Below are 25461 nucleotides of genomic sequence, written 5' to 3'. Positions count from 1 at the left end.
GGGGGTGGCCCGGTGGTCCCAGCTCGTCGGTTCACGGGGCAGGTTGGGTCACTGGCATAGTGCCCTGGCTGTTGGCAGTTGTAGCACGTTACCGTCGGTCGAGGTCCTGGTCGGGCCAGGGGGGCCCCTCTTCGGGCGAGGGTCGGGGACGTGCGGTTCGGGGGCGGTCCCCGGGGAGGACTCCGGGGCGGCCCTGCTGGGAAGTCTCTGTTCCTGTTCGATCCCCCTCCTCCACCACGCTGGCGGGGGGGGGCACTGTGGTGTTCCGTTGGTACTCCCCCATCGAGTTCCGAGGGACCCGGGTGTTCACCCATCGATCGGCCTCGGCGGCGAGCTTCCGCGGCTCGGTCAGCTTGCTGTCGAGGAGGTGCTGTCTCAGCTCGATGAAGCAGTTGTTGGAGAGGTGTTCCCATACAATGAGGTCGAACAGCTGTTCGTAGGAGATGACCTTGCTGCCCTTGATCCAGCCTTCTAGGGCTCTGCTGAAAAAGTCTACGTATTCCACCCAGGTGGTACCGGGGAGCTTCTTGCAGTCCCGGAAGAGCTGGCGGTACATCTCTGAGATGAGACCATAGCGGGTGAGCAGGGCCTCCTTCATATGGTCATACGAGGTCATCACTGCATCTGGGAGCTGTAGCAGGGTGTCTCTGCCTTCGCTGAGGAACCGTCCCCATAGGCCAGCACCCCAATCTTTTCGGGGTACCCGATGGGCGGTCATGGCGACCTCGTAGGCCTTGAACCATTGTTGGATGTCGTCGTTCTTGTAGTACTCTTTGACGACATCCTTGGGGATATGTACTTTCGCCTCGGCCGGCGGGTGGGTGTCCCTGTTTCCGGGGGTGCCGGTCTCCCCATTCTTGGATTTGATTTCAAGTTCTTTAAGGCCCCGCTCATGCGCAAGGGTTAGCCTCCTCTCTTCCAGTTCTCGGTGCCGCTTTTTCTCCTCTATTTCTTCTTGCAGCCGCAGTTGTTCTAGGGCCAATTTCTTTTCGGCTAGTAGGAGTTCGCCGTCCAGGCGGAGTCGGGCGAGCTCCAACTCGTGGGTCCTGACCCTCTCCCGTTCTCGTATCTCTTCCGGGGAGAGGCCGGTCTCCATGCTGGTTCTCCTCCCATCTGCCGGTGCTGCGGTTGGTTGCTGGTTCACGTTTGGCACCGGGTTTTCTTCGGTTTGGGGGGAGGCCGCTTCGGACTCTACCCAGGCCCTTAGGACTTTTTGCAGGTCCTCTTTCGTGTTTAATCCAGTGGTCGCGATGCCTTTGTCTTTACAAAACTGTTTTAGCTCCTTATGGGTATATTCCTCCAACCGTTCTTGTTGGAACTCCGCGGTTGGGGTGGTCTCTTGGTTGCTCATGGACACTCTGTGTCTGGGTAGGTAGTGGGTGAGTTACTCGCTGTACGATTAGGCGTCGGGCTCGGATCCCACCGCTGCCACCAATGTTAGAAGGGCGCTCTCCGGGGAGTCAGAGGGTGTCGGACTGACCAGCCCGAGAGCTACCCTCCTGGGCAAGGTCCTGCCCCTATGATCGTACCAGCCAAGCACCCCCACCACCACAAAGTCTTTATCGGTAGTAAAAGGCAGGTTTCTGTGGCAATATTTACAGGCAGATCGAGGGATCCCAAAGAGTCTCGGGGTCGTTCAGGGACGGGGTAGCGGGACAGTCTCAGTACCAGCCTGGTACGGGAACACCCTGCGCTCAGCTCTCAATCCTCGAGCTGGGGGGGTTCCGGGAGCCGGGACGTCATCCGCAGGGCTCGGAGGGTTGTCTCGATGAGGTCGTGCCGCGACGAGGTCAGCAGGGCTCCGATGGTTACTTCTGCGAGGTCGAGCCGCGACGAGGTCAGCAGGGCTCCGATGGTTACTTCTGCGAGGTCGAGCCGCGACGAGGTCAGCAGGGCTCCGATGGTTCCGTGAGGGTCTTCTTCTCAGCAAGGGGGAGCCGCGACGCAGTCAGCAGGGCTCGAGTTCCAAGTTCCAGGCAATGAGTCTCTCTCCGTAGGGTCAGCCGCGATCCGACTCCAGGATACAACTGCCGTCCTGGTTTTGGGCTGCCCCAGATATAGGCCTGGAGCCCTTTGATGTCCGGACCCTCGCGCCTGGGGAGGTCGGAGGGGCCGGGAGAAGAGCGCCCAGACACCCAGCGGGGGGTGGAGCCAGCGCCCAGAGAGGCCGGAGGGCGATCGCAACCAGGCGTCGGGGGACGGCTGGAGGCCCCATCGAAACTCTCCTCCTCCGGAATCTGTGGAGTGGCCACTCGACCCCCTCCGGTCAGGTCTTGGCGCCTTGAGGTCAGGGCCTCGCGGGGACCGAGGCCAAGGGCGGGTCGCGACGGCTGGAGGGTAGCGGGGTACAATCCAGGGGGACCCCGAAGTGTTCGGGTAGCCCCCGTTTAGTCTGGTAGGAGGGTTCGGGACCACGTCACGAGGCCGGGTCCAACACCTACAGTCCCACACACTGTGTTCCTGTCTTTGAGTACATGTACTCCTGCCCTCCCGTCCACCACACTGGTTTCCTCTGCCTGGTTTCCCACTCTACATCTTCTCCTCTCCCTCAGCTTTCTCTCCAGCCTTTCACACCCTCTCCTTCTCTCCTTTATCGGTGACATGAACTGTTTGCACCTGCCCGGCTCCTGTCCGTTGTGCTGCCCTCTCCTGTCCTATGCAGTTCTAAAGACCATCTGGCACTGGGCACTGAAGTTCCCACCCCTGCTGTGGAGCAGCCTGAAATTCTGGCTCCATTTCAGGGGCACTGGGCGCTCACTTAGCCCGGATCTGGCTCACAGTTGCCTTAAATTCCAGCTCAGCCTGTGACACTGTGTGCTTGTGTATCCAAGAGCTGAAACACAGCAGGGTGAAGGTCCAGGTTGTAACAGAGACACTACACTCAAGGACTTCGGCGTCCTGCGGGAGCTTCAGAATTGCAGACCGGTCAGTTGCTTCTTTGGTGCCTGCCAAGCAGGGGAGTTACTCCTTGACCCCAAGGGAGATCTCTTCAATCTTCTAGTCAGGATAGAATGTCGAAGGTCCAGGATATACGTTGCAGAGTTTCGTCCAGGGTAATCTAAAGTCCTAGGGACTGGATTCCTATACTTATAGTGAGTTTAGGGGATGGACTAACTCGAAGGCCACACGTGTGAGTGGGCCAGGAAAGAGTGGTGGTTACACTCATTTCCTTGGTCCAGTTTTGCGCCAGAGCAGGGGCAGGTAGCCCCTGCAACCGGTTTGTACTGGAGTATGCACAGGGACACCAAGTGTGCCCCCAGTGCAGAACTTCAAAGCACCAGAGTGCTCCCGCCCAGCCCCAATACACATCAGTCTGTCTGGGGAGGTGGGGACACCTCCCCTCGACAGGTAACCTATTGTCCAAGCCTCCCCTGCCGGAATTTCGGTCAGCAGCAGGAGGCCAGACCCGTGTCTGTGGCAGAGGCATCCATTTTGTGATGCCAGGGCTCAGGAAAGTCCTACCGGGTTTAGCCAGTGTGAACATGTCTCTCCCTCTAGAAGGGTGGAATACTACCCCCGCCGCCAGAACTGGCAGGGGGGGGGGTAGTATTACAAAGCGTTTGACACTAAACACGACATGTTATGATGCAGCCATCCTAAAGTTAGCATTTACCGCGAGGTTATAATGCACTTAAGAGTATATGGTATGGCTGTATCACAGAACAGCATTAGAGGAGGTACTCCGAACGCTGCAGAGGGGCTCTGCTCATGCAGGGGCACCCTCTCACATAAAAACCAAGCACTCTGCCTTCAGGATTGTTAAGGCCTGCCATAGGAGTGACTCATAGGTTTTATATGTGTGTGCAATGGTAGTGATATAGGTAGCCTATACCACTGTAAGGGGTGCAAGCAAACCCTTACCCAGGTTGCAGTAGCAGACCTGTGGTGCCATTTTGGAGTGCTTTCCAGGGTTGGCATAATACATGCTTCAGCCTCTGGTAGGCCTCTGAGGTACCGATGCCCTAGGTACATAGTATACCATATACTAGGGGCTTATAAGGCACTCCAGAATCCAATTAGATGTGTACCTAATTTATTTATTTATTTATTTCATGGTTTTATAAAGCGCGTAGTAACTCAAGGAGCATCCCAGCGCTGACCTGTTTCTCCAGGGGTTTCAGCCGTCTGATGGAATTATGTTTGCGGGAAAAGGAGGGTCTTTAGAGTTTTTCTGAACTGGAGATAGTTCGGTTCTGTCCTGAGTCTTTGTGGTAGATGGTTCCAATGTTTGGCCGTGTGAACCGAGAAGCGACGGCCACCGGTCTTGGCCTTTCTGACTCTAGGAACTACTATAAGATTTTCTGCGCTAGACCGCAGGTCTCTCTCCGCTTTGTATGGGGTAAGGAGTTCTTTGAGAAGAGGGGGGCCGTTATTGTTGAGGGTTTTATGGGCCAGACAGAGGGCCTTGAAGACGACCCTTTCTCTGACTGGGAGCCAGTGGAGGGATTTAAGAGCCGGCCTGGCGGAGGATCTTCCAGGTGTGCCCGTGAGTAGGCGGGCGGCGGCGTTTTGGACTTTTTGCAGCGAGTTCAGGGTGGCTTCGGGGGCTCCCAGGTAGATGGCGTTACAGTAGTCTAATCTTGCCAGGATTAGACCCTGAATGAGGAGCCTCCTTGCGGTATCGGGGAGCAGGGGGAAGATCTTCCTGCAGGCTCTGAGTAGCCCAAAACATGTCCCTGCCGTTCTTTTAGCCTGAGTATTGAAGCTCATGTCCTTTTCAATCCATACACCAAGGCTCTTGACCTCTTCCTTGGGTGCGGGAGGGTCACCTAGGCAACTGGGCCAGAGGTGAGATGGTAGAGAGGGCCCCTTGTGGCCCATCAAAAGGATCTCAGTCTTGGACCCATTCAGTTTCAGTGAGGAGAGATTCATCCATCGGTGTACTTCGGAGAGGCAGCTGTGGAGATCGGATGGGGCGTGGTGGGGGTGTGAAAGGGTTACGACCAGCTGAGTGTCGTCGGCGTAGTTGATAACTGACACGCCGAACGAGCTGACCCTCTTCTCCAGTGGGGCCATGTACACGTTGAATAACGTAGGGCTCAGGGATGAGCCCTGTGGTACTCCGCACCGGAGGGGGAAGGTGGATGAGCAGCTGTCGTTTTCCCGCACCTGGAAGGAGCGTCCTGATAAGAAGGATTCTAGCCATTTCAAGGCCGTACCCTTTAGTCCGATCTCTCCCAGACGGTGGATTAGGGTGGGATGGTCTACAGTGTCGAAGGCCGCACTGAGATCCAGGAGGATCACTGCCACTGATCCTCCTGTGTCCAGAATGCTTCTGGCCTTCTCCACCGCTGCCAGGAGGGCGATGTCCGTGCCATGACCTGGACGGAACCCTGTTTGGGAGACCGCTAAGAGGTTGTTACTTTCTAGGAAAAGCGATAATTGCTTGTTTACCAGCTTCTCTGCGATCTTGCTATTTCCAGGGAGAAGGGATATGGGCCTATAATTGGTGAAGTCCTGCGGATCTAAGGAGGGTTTTTTTAATAGACCTTTGACTGCGGCCGTTTTCCAGCTGGGGGGGACTATGCCCTCCGAGAGAGAGGAGTTAATCAGGGCCGTGGGGGGAGGGATGATAGTGCTCGACACTTTTTTTAGAACATGGAGGGGTGCAGGGTCGAGGGGTGAGCCACTTTTGATTGAGGCCAGCGTTGCTCCTACTTCTTCTGTTGTTACGGGGCCGAAGGCGTCCAGGGAAGGTTGGGGGTGGGCTAACAGCGGAGGAGGAAAGGTGGTGGTGGTAGTGCGATCCTGCTCTGTGTGGGCCTGATCGGGGGGGGGTATGGTAAGAAGAATTTTTTGAATCTTCTCGTCAAAGAAGGTAGCTAAGTTGTTACATTTAATTTCAGCTTCTTTGGGATCGAGGGGTTTAAGTGGGGGGTCAGGGGCGTGGAGGAGTTCTTTAAGAACTGAATAGGTTTCATGGGCCGAGCAGGCAGCGTTTTTAATTCTGTTCTCGTAGAAGCTAGTTTTGGTGTTGCGAAGCTCTTTTTTGTAGGTTTTTACAGAGGTACGGAATGATTCTTTTTGTTCCTTGGTTTTTTCCTTCCTCCAGATGCGTTCATTCCTTTTGCAGGCCTTACGCAGAAGGTTGAGTTCGGGGGTATACCAGGGTGAGGGATTAACTTTTTTTGTGTGTTTCAGGGAGTGGGTTTTAGGCAGAATAGCGTCGAGCGATTGGGTAATCCAGGTACTGAATTCTTTATCCCCTGCTACGGTGTCATGGGGGGGGGTAGGGAGCGTTTTCCCTAAGTTTGGCTGCCCAAACGTCTGGTTCCAATTTCTGCCATCGTCTGGTATACGTTCTGGTTTTGGGAGGTGAGGGGGGCGGAGTGATGAAGTTCCATACTAGGGAGACCAGAAAGTGGTCCGTCCAGGGAAGGGGGATATGGTCAAGAGTTCTCAGATTGGGGATATTGGAGAGAATAGGATCAAGCAGTTGCCCTCTTTCATGAGTGGCCTGTGGGTTTTTGAGGTCAAGGCCCATTGAAGAGAAATCCTGAAGTAGTTCACTGGCCTGCTTGTCATCTGGGTCCAAGAAATGTACATTCAAGTCTCCTAGTAATAGGTAGTTGGTGGTGGAAGTGCATTTAGTGGACGTCTGGTCAATAATTTTGTTCGGAAAGTCTCCTAGATTGCCTGGCGGGCGATAAACCAGCGTTCCTGACAGCGAGGTAACTGGGGAGATTTGTATTGTATAGTGGCAGCTTTCGTATCCCTTGATGTTGCCATCAGATGTTCTACAGGTGAGGGTGTCTTTGTGAATTATCGCTAGTCCACCTCCCCTCCCCTCTGGCCTGTTCAGTGAGCACATAACGTACCCGGGGGGGGAGTGCTAGAACGATGTCTGGGCCGCTACTGGGGGTGAGCCAGGTTTCTGTTAGAAACAGAATGTCTAAGGCATTGTTTGTGATTAAGAGGTTCACTTCGTGTGAATGTTTTACGAGCGACCTGCAGTTGAGTAGGCCTAGGTGCAAGCCCTTGGGTGCCGTGTTCTGATTGGCGGGGTCGCAGAGGTCACAGCCGGAGAATTGGGTATCTCCAATCAGGATGCGCGAGCAGGAGGGTTGTTTGTTGGGGTTTAAGGCTAATAAGTCCGCGCGAGTGTAAGTCCTGTCGTTGCGGGCTGCAAAGGGCAGAGTGGCTGGGCCTAGGGCCGGCTGGGCCCGGACGGGCCCAGACGGGCTTGCCTTTGGCGCGCCTTCGGCGCGCTGACGGCGCGCCCGCTGCGCCCGTCCGCTGCGCTCCCTATGCTGGCACATGTTTTATGGGGGAGGTTATGGGCGTTGGAGGGGTGGGCGTGGCCAACAGGAGTGGGCGTGTCCCGTGGCTCCTCGAGGTGAGTGATGGCGGCGAGCAGGCGTTTCCTGTCCCTGACAGCGCTTGGATCGGCTGATTGGGGTTAGCAGGTGAGCGCTAGGGAGTGGGTGCTAAGTGCCTTTTAAAAGTACAGAGATACAGTTTTTAAAAGCAGTGATTACAATTTGAGCGCAACAGAACTCCCGGCTTCCGCCTCAGGAGGATTTAGGTACAATGCGGTCCCAGCAATCAGGGTGCGCTTTTGTACTGGCGAGGGGTGGGCGTGGCCAACAGGAGTGGGCGTGTCCCGTGGCTCCTCGAGGTGAGTGATGGCGGCGAGCAGGCGTTTCCTGTCCCTGACAGCGCTTGGATCGGCTGATTGGGGTTAGCAGGTGAGCGCTAGGGAGTGGGTGCTAAGTGCCTTTTAAAAGTACAGAGATACAGTTTTTAAAAGCAGTGATTACAATTTGAGCGCAACAGAACTCCCGGCTTCCGCCTCATGAGGATTTAGGTACAATGCGGTCCCAGCAATCAGGGTGCGCTTTTGTACTGGCGAGGGGTGGGCGTGGCCAACAGGAGTGGGCGTGTCCCGTGGCTCCTCGAGGTGAGTGATGGCGGCGAGCAGGCGTTTCCTGTCCCTGACAGCGCTTGGATCGGCTGATTGGGGTTAGCAGGTGAGCGCTAGGGAGTGGGTGCTAAGTGCCTTTTAAAAGTACAGAGATACAGTTTTTAAAAGCAGTGATTACAATTTGAGCGCAACAGAACTCCCGGCTTCCGCCTCAGGAGGATTTAGGTACAATGCGGTCCCAGCAATCAGGGTGCGCTTTTGTACTGGCGAGGGGTGGGCGTGGCCAACAGGAGTGGGCGTGTCCCGTGGCTCCTCGAGGTGAGTGATGGCGGCGAGCAGGCGTTTCCTGTCCCTGACAGCGCTTGGATCGGCTGATTGGGGTTAGCAGGTGAGCGCTAGGGAGTGGGTGCTAAGTGCCTTTTAAAAGTACAGAGATACAGTTTTTAAAAGCAGTGATTACAATTTGAGCGCAACAGAACTCCCGGCTTCCGCCTCAGGAGGATTTAGGTACAATGCGGTCCCAGCAATCAGGGTGCGGTTTTGTACTGGCGAGGGGTGGGCGTGGCCAACAGGAGTGGGCGTGTCCCGTGGCTCCTCGAGGTGAGTGATGGCGGCGAGCAGGCGTTTCCTGTCCCTGACAGCGCTTGGATCGGCTGATTGGGGTTAGCAGGTGAGAGCTAGGGAGTGGGTGCTAAGTGCCTTTTAAAAGTACAGAGATACAGTTTTTAAAAGCAGTGATTACAATTTGAGCGCAACAGAACTCCCGGCTTCCGCCTCAGGAGGATTTAGGTACATGGAAACCATTTTAGAGAGGAAGCAGCTAGGCTGTGGGCCTGATTAGCAGGGCCACAGCTAGACTAAGGTCGAAAAACAGTGAAACACCAGCAAAAAGTGGGGGTACCCATGTGAAGCAGATCCAACTATCCTACACATGGCTCCTACCTTCGACACAACATTCGTGGAGCCCCCTGTCTAGATCTGAAGGCATGACTCATACCTTTGCCACTACATCAGTGGAGTCCATCCCAATCTAGCTCTGAAGGCATGGCTCCTACCTTCGACACTACACCCATTTAGCCCAGCACTGTCTAGCTCTGAAGGCAAGGATCCTACCTTTAACAATACACCCATTGAGCCCAGCACTGTCTAGCACTGAAGGCACGGCTCCCACCTTCGACAATATACCCATGGAGCCCCGCTCTGTCTAGCTCTGAAGGCATGGCTCCTACCTTCGACACTACACCCATGGAGCCCAGCACTGTCTAGCTCTGAAGGCATGGCTCCTACCTACGACACTACACCCATGGAGCCCAGCACTGTCTAGCTCTGAAGGCATGGCTCCTACCTACGACACTACGCCAATGGAGCCCAGCACTGTCTAGCTCTGAAGGCATGGCTCCTACCTTTGACACTACAGCCATGGAGCTCAGCTCTGTCTAGCTGTGAAGGCATGACTCCCATTTTCGACACTACACCCATGGAGCTCAGCTCTGTCTAGCTCTGAAGGCATGGCTCCTACCTTCGACACTACATCCATGGAGCCCCGCTCTGTCTAGCTCTAAAGGCATGGCTCCTACATTCGACACTTCACCCATGGAGCCCAGCACTGTCTAGCTCTGAAGGCATGGCTCCTACCTTCGACACTACACCCATGGAGCCCCGCTCTGTCTAGCTCTGAAGGCATGGATCCTACTTTCAACAATACATCCGTGGAGCCCAGCACTGTCTAGCTCTGAAGGCATGGCTCCTACCTTCGACACTACGCCAATGGAGCCCAGCACTGTCTAGCTCTGAAGGCATGGCTCCTACCTTTGACACTACATCCATGAAGCCCAGCACTGTCTAGCTCTGAAGGCATGGCTCCTACCTTCGACACTACTTCCATGGATCCCCGCTCTGTCTAGCTCTGAAGGCATGGCTCCCACCTTCGACACTACAACCATGGAGCCCAGCACTGTCTAGATCTGAAGGCATGGCTCCTACCTTCGACACTACTTCCATGGAGCCCCGCTCTGTCTAGCTCTGAAGGCATGGCTCTCACCTTCGACACTACAGCCATGGAGCCCAGCACTGTCTAGCTCTGAGGGCATGGCTCCTACCTTCGACACTACGCCAATGGAGCCCAGCAATGTCTAGCTCTGAAGGCATGGCTCTCACCTTCGACACTACAGCCATGGAGCCCAGCACTGTCTAGCTCTGAGGCATGGCTCCTACCTTCGACACTACGCCAATGGAGCCCAGCAATGTCTAGCTCTGAAGGCATGGATCCCACCTTCAACACTACACCCACTGAGCCCATCACTCTCTAGTTCTGAAGGCATTGCTCCCACCTTCGACACTACATCCATGGAGCCCAGCACTGTCTAGCTCTGAAGGCATGGCTCCTACCTTCGACACTACGCCAATGGAGCCCAGCAATGTCTAGCTCTGAAGGCATGGCTCCTACCTTCGACACTACATCCATGGAGCCCAGCACTGTCTAGCTCTGAAGGCATGGCTCCTACCTTCGACACTACGCCAATGGAGCCCAGCAATGTCTAGCTCTGAAGGCATGGCTCCTACCTTCGACACTACATCCATGGAGCCCAGCACTGTCTAGCTCTGAAGGCATGGCTCCTACCTTCGACACTACGCCAATGGAGCCCAGCAATGTCTAGCTCTGAAGGCATGGCTCCTACCTTCGACACTACATCCATGGAGCCCAGCACTGTCTAGCTCTGAAGGCATGGCTCCCAACTTCGACACTACACCCATGGAGCCCAGCACTGTCTGGCTCTGAAGGCATGGCTCCTACCTTCGACACTACACCCATGGAGCCCAGCACTGTCTAGCTCTGAAGGCATGGCTCCCAACTTCGACACTACACCCATGGAGCCCAGCACTGTCTGGCTCTGAAGGCATGGCTCCTACCTTCGACACTACACCCATGGAGCCCCGCTCTGTCTAGCTCTGAAGGCATGGCTCCCACCTTCGACACTACACCCATGGAGTCCCGCTCTGTCTAGCTCTGAAGGCATGGCTCCCACCTTCGACACTACACCCATGGAGCCCCACTCTGTCTAGCTCTGAAGGCATGGCTCCCACCTTCGACACTACGCCCATGGAGCCCTGCTCTGTCTAGCTGTGAAGGCATGACCCCTACCTTCGACACTACATCCATGGAGCCCAGCACTGTCTAGCTCTGAAGGCATGGCTCCCACCTTCGATACTACACCCATGGGGCCCAGCACTGTCTAGCTCTGAAGGCATGGCTCCCACCTTCGACACTACACCCATGGAGCCCCGCTCTGTCTAGCTCTGAAGGCATGGCTCTCACCTTCGACACTACAGCCATGGAGCCCAGCACTGTCTAGCTCTGAAGGCATGGCTCCCACCTTCGATACTACACCCATGGAGCCCAGCACTGTCTAGCTCTGAAGGCATGGCTCCCACCTTCGACACTACACCCATGGAGCCCCGCTCTGTCTAGCTCTGAAGGCATGGCTCTCACCTTCGACACTACAGCCATGGAGCCCAGCACTGTCTAGCTCTGAAGGCATGGCTCCTACCTTTGACACTACACCCATGGAGCCCCGCTCTGTCTAGCTGTGAAGGCATGACTCCCATTTTCGACACTACACCCATGGAGCTCAGCTCTGTCTAGCTCTGAAGGCATGGCTCCTACCTTCGACACTACATCCATGGAGCCCCGCTCTGTCTAGCTCTAAAGGCATGGCTCCTACATTCGACACTTCACCCATGGAGCCCAGCACTGTCTAGCTCTGAAGGCATGGCTCCTACCTTCGACACTACACCCATGGAGCCCCGCTCTGTCTAGCTCTGAAGGCATGGATCCTACTTTCAACAATACATCCGTGGAGCCCAGCACTGTCTAGCTCTGAAGGCATGGCTCCTACCTTCGACACTACGCCAATGGAGCCCAGCACTGTCTAGCTCTGAAGGCATGGCTCCTACCTTTGACACTACATCCATGAAGCCCAGCTCTGTCTAGCTCTGAAGGCATGGCTCCCACCTTCGATACTACACCCATGGAGCCCAGCACTGTCTAGCTCTGAAGGCATGGCTCCTACCTTCGACACTACTTCCATGGATCCCCGCTCTGTCTAGCTCTGAAGGCATGGCTCCCACCTTCAACACTACGCCAATGGAGCCCAGCACTGTCTAGCTCTGAAGGCATGGCTCCTACCTTTGACACTACATCCATGAAGCCCAGCTCTGTCTAGCTCTGAAGGCATGGCTCCCACCTTCGACACTACAACCATGGAGCCCAGCACTGTCTAGATCTGAAGGCATGGCTCCTACCTTCGACACTACTTCCATGGAGCCCCGCTCTGTCTAGCTCTGAAGGCATGGCTCTCACCTTCGACACTACAGCCATGGAGCCCAGCACTGTCTAGCTCTGAGGGCATGGCTCCTACCTTCGACACTACGCCAATGGAGCCCAGCAATGTCTAGCTCTGAAGGCATGGCTCTCACCTTCGACACTACAGCCATGGAGCCCAGCACTGTCTAGCTCTGAGGCATGGCTCCTACCTTCGACACTACGCCAATGGAGCCCAGCAATGTCTAGCTCTGAAGGCATGGATCCCACCTTCAACACTACACCCACTGAGCCCATCACTCTCTAGTTCTGAAGGCATTGCTCCCACCTTCGACACTACATCCATGGAGCCCAGCACTGTCTAGCTCTGAAGGCATGGCTCCTACCTTCGACACTACGCCAATGGAGCCCAGCAATGTCTAGCTCTGAAGGCATGGCTCCTACCTTCGACACTACATCCATGGAGCCCAGCACTGTCTAGCTCTGAAGGCATGGCTCCTACCTTCGACACTACGCCAATGGAGCCCAGCAATGTCTAGCTCTGAAGGCATGGCTCCTACCTTCGACACTACATCCATGGAGCCCAGCACTGTCTAGCTCTGAAGGCATGGCTCCTACCTTCGACACTACGCCAATGGAGCCCAGCAATGTCTAGCTCTGAAGGCATGGCTCCTACCTTCGACACTACATCCATGGAGCCCAGCACTGTCTAGCTCTGAAGGCATGGCTCCCAACTTCGACACTACACCCATGGAGCCCAGCACTGTCTGGCTCTGAAGGCATGGCTCCTACCTTCGACACTACACCCATGGAGCCCAGCACTGTCTAGCTCTGAAGGCATGGCTCCCAACTTCGACACTACACCCATGGAGCCCAGCACTGTCTGGCTCTGAAGGCATGGCTCCTACCTTCGACACTACACCCATGGAGCCCCGCTCTGTCTAGCTCTGAAGGCATGGCTCCCACCTTCGAAACTACACCCATGGAGTCCCGCTCTGTCTAGCTCTGAAGGCATGGCTCCCACCTTCGACACTACACCCATGGAGCCCCACTCTGTCTAGCTCTGAAGGCATGGCTCCCACCTTCGACACTACACCCATGGAGCCCTGCTCTGTCTAGCTGTGAAGGCATGACCCCTACCTTCGACACTACATCCATGGAGCCCAGCACTGTCTAGCTCTGAAGGCATGGCTCCCACCTTCGATACTACACCCATGGGGCCCAGCACTGTCTAGCTCTGAAGGCATGGCTCCCACCTTCGACACTACACCCATGGAGCCCCGCTCTGTCTAGCTCTGAAGGCATGGCTCTCACCTTCGACACTACAGCCATGGAGCCCAGCACTGTCTAGCTCTGAAGGCATGGCTCCCACCTTCGATACTACACCCATGGAGCCCAGCACTGTCTAGCTCTGAAGGCATGGCTCCCACCTTCGACACTACACCCATGGAGCCCCGCTCCGTCTAGCTCTGAAGGCATGGCTCTCACCTTCGACACTACAGCCATGGAGCCCAGCACTGTCTAGCTCTGAAGGCATGGCTCCTACCTTTGACACTACACCCATGGAGCCCCGCTCTGTCTAGCTCTGAAGGCATGGCTCCCACCTTCGACACTACAGTCATGGAGCCCGTACCATAAAGTACCTGATTAACCCCAAGTGCGACCCCTGAGCTGCGAGACCCTTTGTGCTGGTGCGTCAACCAACATCTCCTCTTTAGTGTGTTCACGAATGTATGACGGAATTCCACATACGTTTTTCACGTCCTTGAACGAACGCGTCTTTAACACGCATTTGTTCTGCATGCGTCGTTCTAATGATTTGCCTTAGGGGGGCGCTGGATATTGTAATAGGTAATTTACTATTTCAACTCTAGTCTGCGCTGCAGTAGGAAAGGTGTTGGACTTTAATTTCAACAGTGCTCCACCATTGCGTCCCCACCTAAAGCAAGTCGTTGTAACGACTTGCTTGCAGAATGATTGCGTGCTAAAGACGCATTTGTTCTGTTGCTGGTGCTGTGAAGGCACAGCATGATTCCAGCTTTGTCCTAAAGGACATTTCCCATGTTCACAGGGGGACGGCGGCGTGACATCTGGGGAGGGTTGTGTATTCAACCCCATCAACCAGAAAGACGGAGGAGGTAAGGAAGGATGTTGTACTAGCCATTAAAAGACCTTCACACATGTTCTTCCATTCACCCCTCATATAATCTCTTGATCTCCTCCAGTCCCTCACACAGGAACATCATCTCTTCTAGACCCGCACACTTTGCATTCCAGTCCCCCTGTCCCTCACACTGTAACATCACATCCTCATGTCCCTCACAGAGGGACATCCTCTCTTCTGGACCTGTGCTTTACTCTTCTCCAGATCCTCACACTGTGCTGGTCTCCTGCAGTCCCTCACAATATGCTTTCCTCTCCTGCACACCCTAAGACTGTGCATTCATCTCCTCTACTCCATCACACTGACACCCTCTCCTCCACACACTCACACTGCGACACCCTCTCCTCCACACCCTTACACTGACACCCTCTCCTCCCGTTCCTCACACTGACACCCTCACCCCAAAACCCTTACACTGACACCCTCTCCTCCCGTTCCTCACACTGACACCCTCTCCTCCACATCACACTGACACCCTCTCCTCCCGTTCCTCACACTGACACCCTCTTCTCCAAACTCTCACACTGTTACTCCCTCTCCTCCACACCCTCACACTGTGACAGCCTCTCCTCCACTTCCTCACACTGACACCCTCTCCTCTACACCCTCACACTGACATGCTCTCCTCCAGTTTCTTACATTTGCATTCACATCCCCGGTCCCCATCACTTTGCCTCCCTTATCCAGATCTTCCCACATACTTTGCACTGAGCTCCTCCAGTCCCACCCACTAACTCATGTGCGTCAAACTCTGGCTTCCTTTGATCCACTCCCTCACACTCTGACTCTTGTACTCAAGACGTGTCACACTCACTCAGCTTGCCTCCTTGCCGCTAACAGTGCATGGTCCTACCCTGATCCTGGGATGCTGTAGGAGAAGACCTCATTGGCAGGCCCATCCTGGGCAGGTGGCGTGCAAGTGCTCTCCGGTGTGTCCAGCATGAGTGGGATGATGTGATTGGTAGAACTGAAGGCCATGGCGAGTGGCAGGCTTGCTCTGCGGAGAGGTGGTGGGCTCTGGAAAGTTGGCATGTTGCCCATTCGACCATGTTTTGGCGTCCGCTCAACCTCAGCAGGTGTTAAGGGGCCAGCCAGTGAAGCTCCTAAGGCAAGAGAGAAGAGTTACACAATCAGAGCTAGAGAACAGAACTTGGCGGATGAAACATGTGCTCCTTGGATCACCTGAAGGCCATGCTCCTGAGAGTTACACAATCAGAGCTAGAGAACAGAACATGGTGGATGAAACATATGCTCAGAGGATCACCTGAGCGCCATGCTCCTGAGAGTTACACAATCAGAGCTAGAGAACAGAACATGGCGAATGAAACGTGTTCCTAGGGTCACCTCAGGGCCATGCTCCTGAGTACTGGTGAGGCGCTATGCATTCTGCAAATTACTTTAAAGAGATGGTGCTCATGTGCAGGTGCATCATGTGTCATCCATGCCTAGGAGCTTCAAGGAGGCTACTGTGTGTTTGATGTTAGAAAGTCTTCTGCATGTACAGGAGTTCATCAGACACACAAGGATGTCATCGGACTGTAACATGGAGCAAGGAAGGGACCCAGACTGCACACGATACCCAGGGATCCCACCTGTCTACGTTAGGGAGAATAGAGGAAAACGGCTCTGTGTGGGAAACCCAAGCATATCCTGTGTGTACATAGAAGCATGGGGGACATATTGTGTCCATAGGCCATTCAACAGGAGCACCTGTGCGAACATTGTATAGTGCTGCATTTCATCCCTGTTTGCACTACACAAATACAGTATACAAACATACATGCACAAGAAGTATTTGGAAGCTCTTGTGTATATAAGATGTCCAAGAACTGCATTTGTATGCAACAAGGAGGAAACTGTGTGCACACAGGATATTCAAAGATGGCACCTGAATGTACCAAAGGAGCATGGGTGAGAAGCTGTGTACACAAGACACCCAAGGAGAGCACCTGTATGTACCTGAGGTGCAAGGACAAAGCTTTGAGTGTACAGAATACACAAGGGCAGCACCGTATGTACACAGGAGCGTGCAAGAGACTGTGTGCACGGGTTCAATATTGTGATAAGTGGGTGCTGCATACAGAGAATGTACTAGGTGCATAGCAGCACACCAGCGGGTGTGCATCACTGGGCTATGTAATATATCACAATTAATTTCAAAGACGAGTGAGGGCTATGACACACGTAGACGCAGGTGCCACTCACACGTTTGTATGGGCAACCACAGTGTACCAAAGATGGTGTTATATGGGGCTGTAATTCCCCACAACAAGCGGTGCTTGTGTGCACAGGGACCCAGAGGAAATCCCCCACATACAGAAGCCACCTGACCATGCTTGCAGCCACTGTTTCCTCAGTCTAGGGTTTACTTACCAACTTGGAGGTGTGGTGTGGCACTGGCAGGCGCACAGACTTCACTAAGCATGTTCTTCCCGTAGACTCCAGGTTGTGAAGTCACCCTCAGGAAGGCGGGCTGGTGGCCAGGCAAGGCGCCTGGGTGTGCAGATAACAGCTCTACCCTGTGAAGAGAGATCAGACTCTGGCAAGCGGCTCAGACTTCCTCCAGAACTTACGTAAGGCCACAGCAGTTCCATGCAGGAAACAAAGCAAAGGTGAAGAAAACAATGTGTTTCAGCAGAACCCCATAACATCCAAAAAGACTAATATTAGAGAATTCTTTCTTTATCTGCTACTTTGGATAATACAAAAAACAATGAGGTGATGGATTGAGGTGTGGCTCACTGGTTAGAGGCGGCAGACCCGTAAGCAGAGAATCGGCCAGGGACCAGGGTTCAATTCCCGACGCGGCAGGGTCGTGAACCAGGGTCAAAACGGACTCGATAATTCTCGCCTCGGTACCTACTCTAACCAGGAACACACTTGGCAACTCTGGGCATTAAGCTTGCCTCATCTCTACAACGGCCCCCCACAGACGCCGGGGATGCCTGGTTTCACCTTGGAGATACCCAGAAAGGTACCATCTCACAGGGATAGCCAGGACGGGTTCCCCAGCGGTCTATAGCGCCGGGACACCCCGTTGCTGGGGCAGCTGTGCGCTTTACAAGTCTACAACATTTACATTTTACATTTACATTGAAAGCTTGAGTTAATCGCAGCCACTGGCGAGCACTCAGAGTTGCATTCCAGTCCATTGTTTTTCACACACAGTGACACTCTAGACAGCGGTCCGGATTATGAAAATTAGCACGGACCGTGCGCCCAATGGGAACAGTCCATTTACAACTACCCGGTGAGGCTCCCTCCAAAAGGGAACAGAAGCAACATTAGTCCAATTTTGTCCTTGTTTAATAAAGCAACAGTAGGTAACTTCAAACTGTTCCTTATAAAATGCGCCTTCTGCTCTGCTTTGGAAGAGGAGCTGATAAGAGTCTGGGAGTGCAGGGACATGGGTTCGTAAGAGTCTATGGGTTTATCTGATGTGGGCCATGTTCCTTTCGGTGGGGTTTTATCAGTATTTATAAGTTTAAACCAAAAATAAGACAGCCTTTTTCCATCTGAGCACCCAGGATCTCCACAACAGCCCGGTCTCCATCAGGACTGCTTCAAAGCTCCTCCAGTTTAGGAAAGAGTTGAAGACTCCCCTCTTGACAGAGCACTACATCACGGTGCATTAACAGTCCACAACTGAGCTTTCTCTCCTATCCCTCGCTGACTTTATGCCTGACTTTCGCCGTGTACAGCGCTCCGTTTCCTTTTGGCTAGGTTCACGCTACAGAAATAACATATACATTAGGCCTTGACAACATTTTAACTACACTGGCGCAACTGGCATAATGTTGGTAATTAGGTGTATTGCCATTACACCACATCGTGTAATTTCGGGGCAAACCGTTCGGGTAATTTCTTACAACGAGCAGTATTTTAGGTAGATTTCTTTACCCAAGAGGACTGTTCAGGTAATTTTTGAGCAAGAAACTACAAATCAAAAGCGAGCAGAAGTGTTTTGAACGTGAGCATCAGTTCCTTTGATGTGGGCAGTCAACAAACATTTCAGGTATATTTTATACCCAAGTGGACTGCTCGGGTTATTTTTTAGCACAAAACTACAAATCCAAAAGCAAGCTGCAGAGTTTTGAATGAGAGTGACTGGAAATCAATTCAAATTACATTTTCAAGTTGATATTTTACACAAATGGACCTTTCAAGTAATTCTATGAGTGCAACATGAACTTTGTGTAATTCTGAATAATTTAATTTAATCTTGCTCTAATGTTGCATAGTTATGCTACAGCAAATTATGCAAGTTTGTGCACTCCTAACATACACGTTATATTACATTACACAGTGTTTGTATAATGCTGTGTTCACTAATTCCTTATAGTTTTGGTCTCAGAGGGCACACCCCGATTTAAGACTTGCTAGTTTTGCAAACTGAAGTCCACCGTGGAGGTGTGTCGATTCATCTTTCTCTTGCTTGCATTGGTCCAGAGATGTAGATATATACGTTGAGGGTTTTCCCCAAGGAGGTGCTCCATTTGGGGACCTTGGGCCCTTCCATCTAATCTATGTGTGTGTTGACTATGGAGTAGCTCTTGCCCCGTGGAGGGATCTGTAGTCATTACGTTTCTCTACCTAACCGGAATCAGCATCAGCTCAGTGATCCGTCATCGTGAAGTCCCAGCGGCCTTGATCTGGACGAGAGGTTTTGCACTCCTCGGTAAGACCTACATGGTGTTCGTTATATGGTGCTCGTGACTCCTTGATGACTTGCCAGGGCATATTTTCATTTCCAGAACTCAATTCTATTGGTGCAGATGCCTAATCTTTGTGTTTTGTGGCCCATTGGTCCCCATCTCTCCTGGCTCTCTTGAGTTCCTGAGTACCTTGTCTCAGTGTCCTGCCTGACAGATCTCCTGTCCTGCTGTGTCTGGGAGCCAGAACCTCACAGTCCCTGTGTCCCCGTTGTCTGTGTGCCCCCCCTTTACCTATAAATCTGTTCCCACGATTGGCCATCTCTGTCAGGGCGGCTTCCTGGTGTCAGTAGAAGCGTCCTCAGCCATCTTCATTAGGGTTTGAATGCGATGGAAAGAAGTCACCTGCCCATGAGATTCATGTAGGGATTCAGGGTTGAGGTGATTTCATCCAAGTGAAGAACATATAATGAAGGCTGTCTTGATTTTGGTGACAAGAAGAAGAATGCTTCTGTTGGATATTCAACACACTCAATATTCAGCGGTGAGGAGCTGAAAACTCTAAGCTAAAAGCGGTGCCATCTTCTTCCAAGTGACTGAAACATTTCCTTGCAGCTTATTCAATGTTTTGGCTTTTTTGCCCAACAAGATGACAAGGCTGAACCATTGTCTCCACCACAAGGAGGGTCATTGCCAAACCCACCAGAGAAGCATGTGAGAAACTGAGAACCCAGAGAGTGTCATTGTCAGGGGTCTGTAGAAAATGCCATGGGTCACAGCACAGACCTGTTTTAGTCTGTGTTTTCCAGATATCTCAAGGCAGAGTCTAAAACCCTTGATCCAGGGAAGGATGTACTTTTATTGAGGTTTCATCTCACCTGTGGGCGAACACTTCCGGCCTCTGGCACACTGGGTAACTCTCACTCCTCAGCTTCCCCGCAGCTGTTGGAGTATAAACAGAGGGCGCACTCCGAATGGAGTCTGTGGGGCCCAAGAAAAGTCTCCGTGCTAATGAGATTATGAGGCAGAACTATTGGGGTGACGGTACTCCCATAGATGTGGTCGAGGGAATGGGGGTGTCAGCCTTGGAGACCACAGACCTGGGTCCTGTAGCGGGTCTCTCCTACGTGCAGGTAGCCTTGAATCAATCAATCAATCGATCAGTAGATTTGCAGAGCGCTTCTTGTCACCCGCGAGGGGTCCAGGGGCTGACTGGGTCCAGTTGATTAGCTGAATAGCCCGGGCTTCAGGGACATCGGAACTCTGAAGAGATGGGAAGGTCCGGAGATGAAAGCGGTAACTTGTTCTATGTCACACTGCTAGGTCGGAGAAGGAGCAAACTCTGCATGTGCTGCGTCGGATGCAGAGTGGTGAGGGTTAGAGATGTCGAGCACAGGTATCTGGTATGCTGATGGAAGTTCAGGCAGTGGTTCTAATAAGCAGTTGTGTAGAGCCTTGTATGAGTGGGTCAGGAGCTTGAACTGGCAACTTTTCAATCCACGGAACCAGTGGAGTTCCTTGAGGTACAGGGTGATGTGGGTTCATCGAGGGAGATTTAGGACGAGTCTTGCTGTAGCGTTCTGTATGGTCTGTAGTCGAAGGAGGTGAGCTGCGATCCCTGCGTAGACAGTGTTGCCATAGTCTAGTCGGCTGGAGATGAGGGCCTGGGTGATGGTGTGTTTTGAGCTTTGGAGTAGACATTTGAATATCTGACGTAGCATGCAGAGGCTGAAGAAGCAGGAGGAGGAGATGGAATTGACCTGAGACATCATGGCTAGCTTGTGTCCAGAATAATGCCCAGGTTCCTAGAGTGGTATTGAAGGTAGGAGGAGGTCTGAGTTCTGAGGGCCACCAGGATGCGTCCTATGGGAAGCTATTCTTTCCAAACATCACTACCTCTGTCTTGTCCGTGCTGAGCTTCTGCAGTTGTGGAAGTTGATCTTGGGGTTCGAGGTGTCTTCAGAGGGAGAGGATGAGTTGTGTGTTGTCGGCGTAGGATAGGATGGCGAGTCTGTGGGATTTGGCGATGCTGGACAGAGGTGTCATATAAGTGTTGAAGAGGGTGGTGCTGAGTGAGGATGACTATGCGGGGATCCGGATGCCTTTCTTCCTAAAGCCGTACATACAACTTCCAATATCCTCATGTGGCTTGTGAGTCTGAGGGATTTGAATGTGCAAACACAGCATCCACAAACTCACGACAAATGCAGCGAGGTGCCACCACAGACACGGATAAGGACGAAATAACAACAATCCTACTATTGACACAAAATGAAACAAGAAGACTCAGAACAAATACACCTGAATCAGGCCCACCCAGTAATGACACGACATTAACACCAGCACTTATCATAAACCAAACTTGAATCACGAAGAGCCAAGCTTGACAGAAAAGATCACCCCACTACTGGAGACAAGAAACCACCGTCTCCTCTCACTGATGAATGAATATGCTACTTACCAGTATGCATCTGTTCTTGGCATGTAGGGCTGCTGACATTCATATCTGTGCATAGATCGCCGCCTAGTGTTGGGTCCGGATGTTTGCACGTTGTTGTCCTGGAAGAGTCTTCGAAGTATCCTGAGATAGGTGACTCCTCCCCTGGACCACAGTGCGCATGGGCATCCTCTCCATCCTCAGATTGTTTTTCGCCATTGTGGCAGTGATGGAGTAGATACAGAAAGTGATGACCATGCTTACAGTAATTCTGAGAGCTGCAGCTGCTACAGGCGCCGGGGAGGAGGGTGGGCGATATGAATGTCAGCAGCCCTACATGCCAAGAACAGATGCATACTGGTAAGTAGCATATTCAGTTCGAGGCATGTGGGCTGCTGAATTCATATCTGTGCATAGAATACATAGCAGTGCCCTCTTATTAGCGGCGGCTACCAGTGCCAGCTGCAGCGGTCTGAAAAAGGGTTTTGAGAACAGCCTGTCCTACAGCTGCCTGCTGTTTTGATTGCACATCTACACAATAGTGTTTGGTAAATGTATGTGTAGTGGACCAGGTGGCTGCTCTACATATATCATGCAAGGGGATGTTTCCCAGGAAAGCCATGGAGGCCCCTAACTTACGTGTTGAGTGGGCTCGTGGGGGAATTGTTAATGTGCGTTTAGCTTTTTGATAGCAAATTTGAATACATTTAACGATCCATCTGGCTATACCTGCTTTGGAGATGGCGTTACCTTTGTGGTGTGGGGCAAAGGCAACGAAAAGTTGTTTTGTTTTCCTATACATGAGGGCTCTCTTTACATCCAGTGTATGGAGTGCTCTTTCTGCGACAGTTTGTGGGTTTTGAAAGAAAACAGGCAGTTCAATAGTTTGATTCATGTGGAACTGCGATATCACCTTGGGCATGAATTTGGGGTTGGTACGTAGTACGACCCTGTTGGCGTGAACCTGTATGAATGGCTCTTGAACGGTTAGTGCCTGGAGTTCACTAACTCTTCTTAAAGAAGTGATCGCTACTAGGAAAGCTACTTTCCAGGTGAGGAATTGAATCTCGCATGAGTGCAGAGGTTCGAAGGGTGGACCCATCAGTCTGGTGAGGACTAAGTTGAGGTTCCACATTGGAGCTGGTGGGTGGCTTGGAGGAATTACTCGTTTGAGTCCTTCCAAGAATGCTTTGATGGCAGGCACTCTGAATAAAGAAAGGTGCTGCCTGTTCTGGAGATAGGCTGATATTGCGGTCAAATGGACACGTATTGAGGTGTATGCCAGATTGCATCGGTATAGGTGTAAGAGGTAACAAATTATGTTTTGGATGGATGCGTCTAGCGGGTTAATGTTATTGTTAGTGCAATAAATTACGAACCTTTTCCATTTGGCTGCATAGCAAGCTCTGGTAGTGGGTCTTCTAGCCTCCTTAATGATGTCCATACAGTCAGGTGGCAGGTTCAGGTAGCCAAACTCTAGGACTTCAGGAGCCAGATTGCCAGGTTCAGCTGTTGCGGATCTGGGTGCTGAATCTCGCCATGGTTCTGCGTCAAATGCGCGGGTTTGATCCGCAGCCTTTGATGCGGCACCACGGAAAGTTCGAGAAAGGTGGTGTACCATGGTTGGCGTGCCCATGTTGGAGCAACCAGGATGAGTGTTAGTGAGTGTTGTCTGAGTTTGCGTGCCACCAGCGGTATCAATGGTGCTGGGGGAAAAGCGTACGCCAATCTGCCGGACCAGTACATCCATATCGCATTGCCCTGCGACTGCGGATGTGGGAACCTGGCGGCAAAGCTTTGGCATTTTGCGTTTTCGCTTGTGGCGAATAGGTCTATCTCTGGATGACCCCACTGCTGGAAGTACGGTTGGAGTACTGATGGGTGTAACTCCCACTCGTGCATCTGGTGGCTGTGTCTGCTGAGCAGATCCGCCATCTGGTTGTCCTTGCCGGGGAGGTGTTCCGCCATGAGGAACATGTTCCTCTGAATGGCCCACTTCCACATGCTCTGAGCCAGATGAGACAACTGTGGAGAGTGTGTTCCTCCCTGCTTTTGTATGTAGTACATGGCGGTCATGTTGTCCGTCCGGATCAACACGACTTTGTTGCACAAGTGTACTTTGAATGCTTTCATTGCTAGGAAGATTGCCATCAGTTCTAGAAGGTTGATGTGCATCTTCTTTTGTTGTATTGTCCATAGTCCCTGCACTGTGTAATTGAGTACATGAGCTCCCCATCCCTGGAGAGACGCGTCCGCTGTCAGTATTATTTGTGGAACAGGCTCTTGGAACGGTCGGCCCTTGCAAAGGTTTTGTGGATTCCACCAATGCAGAGAGTTGTATGCCCGACCGCTCACCAACACTAGGTCTTTTAGTTGGCCGTGAGCCTGATTCCATTGACGTGCTAAGCACTCCTGAAGCGGGCGCATATGTAGTCTCGCGTGTGGGACTATGAAGATGCAGGAGGCCATCATGCCTATCAACTGCATGAACACTCGCGCAGGAAGGGAGTGTTGGGGTTTGAACTTGGAAATCAGCAGTTGCATGCTGTTGATCCTCACTAAATTTGGCTGAGCTGTGGCTGCCAGAGTGTCTATGGTCGCACCTAGGTACTGTTGTACGTGTGCGGGTTGGAGATGTGATTTTGGGTAATTTAGTGAGAACCCCAGACTGTGAAGAAGGTGAATGGTGCGGGACATGTGGCTGGCACATTGCTGGGCTGACTTTGCTTGAACAAGCCAGTCGTCCAGGTAAGGGTAGACGTGAATGTGTTGCCTCCGTAGATGTGCAGCCACAGTAGCTAGGCACTTTGTGAGGACTCTGGGTGCTGTTGTCACGCCGAAGGGAAGAACCTTGAATTGGTAGTGCTGCCCTTGAACAGTGAACCTGAGATATTTTTTGTGTGAGGGGTGAATGGGTATGTGGAAATACGCATCTTTGAGGTCTAGCGTGGCCAGGAAGTCTCCCTGTTTGAGCAGCGGGAGGACTTGTTGTAGGGTGAGCATGTGGAAATGCTCTGAGAGAATGTAACGGTTGAGGGGTCTCAGGTCTAGTATAGGTCTGAGTGACCCGTCCTTTTTTGGTATTAAGAAGTACAGGGAGTACACCCCCGTGCCTTGCTCGTGGACGGGTACGACCTCTATTGCGCCTTTTTCCAGCATACTGAGCACTTCCTGCTGTAAGAGCGCTAAGTGCTCTGAGGACATAGGACGGTGTTTTGGTGGTATTGTGGGTGGAGTGGAGGTTAATTCTAGGCAGTAACCGTGTTTGATAATATCTTTGACCCACCTGTCCGTGGTGATGGTGTTCCACGTGGACAGGAACCTTTGTAGCCTTCCCCCGACAGGTGTTATGTGGTCGGGAGGAAGGTAGAGGGCGTCACTGTTTGTTCTTGGGGGAGGACCTGGTATTGCAGTATCCGCATCCTCTGCCCTTTGTGCTGGAGCCACGATAACCACCCCGGGTGTTTTTATCGTAGGTACTTTGTGTGTTGCCCTTGTTGTAGGTTTGCTGTGACCCCTGCCCTCTACCTGCTCCTGTATTTCCGGGGCGACGAAAGGAGCCACTCCGAATGGTCTGCGTTTGGAGAGCCCCCATGGACTTTGCAGTGTCTGTGTCCTTTTTTATTTTTTCTAGGGTGGTGTCAACGTCTGGCCCGAATAAGTAGTCGGGGTTGACCGGCTGATTGAGGATGTTATTTAGAACCTCAGGTTTGAATCCGGAGATTCGTAACCAGGCGTGTCGTCGTAGCATGACGCTGGTGTTTATTGCTCTGGCAGCTGTATCTGCGGCATCCAGTGCACACTTAATGGATGCGTTCGTGAGGAGTTGTCCCTCCCTGATGAGGATCTCTGCTCCCTCTTTGTATTGGTCAGGGAGATGCTGGAGTAGGGTTTCTAATGTGTCATAGTGTGCGCGATCGTAGCGAGCTAGGAGCGCCTGGGTATTGGCAATACGCCATATGTTAGCTGCCTGGGCTGCAACCCGTTTGCCGGAGGTCTCGAGCACCTTGGACTCTTTGTCCG

At 52.7% G+C, this 25461-nt stretch overlaps 1 protein-coding gene across 1 annotated transcript in view; it reads right to left on the bottom strand.

The window, feature by feature from the left end:
• The window catches only part of NOBOX (NOBOX oogenesis homeobox), a 273977-nt gene that overhangs the window by 59998 nt on the left and 188518 nt on the right, over positions 1-25461 (bottom strand). The window contains exons 5-6 of the mRNA XM_085614780.1: positions 16723-16868; positions 15203-15452 (exon numbers count right to left, since the gene is read on the bottom strand). Of these exons, the coding sequence (XP_085470906.1) occupies positions 15203-15452; positions 16723-16868 (396 nt within the window). The remainder of the gene's footprint in view (positions 1-15202; positions 15453-16722; positions 16869-25461) is intronic.

The sequence above is a fragment of the Triturus cristatus genome, chromosome 7 (assembly GCF_964204655.1).
Source record: "Triturus cristatus chromosome 7, aTriCri1.1, whole genome shotgun sequence".
In the NCBI taxonomy this organism is placed as follows: Eukaryota; Metazoa; Chordata; class Amphibia; order Caudata; family Salamandridae; genus Triturus; species Triturus cristatus.
Note: the sequence above shows the minus strand (reverse complement) of the source record. Positions and strands in the feature narration are given on the sequence as shown.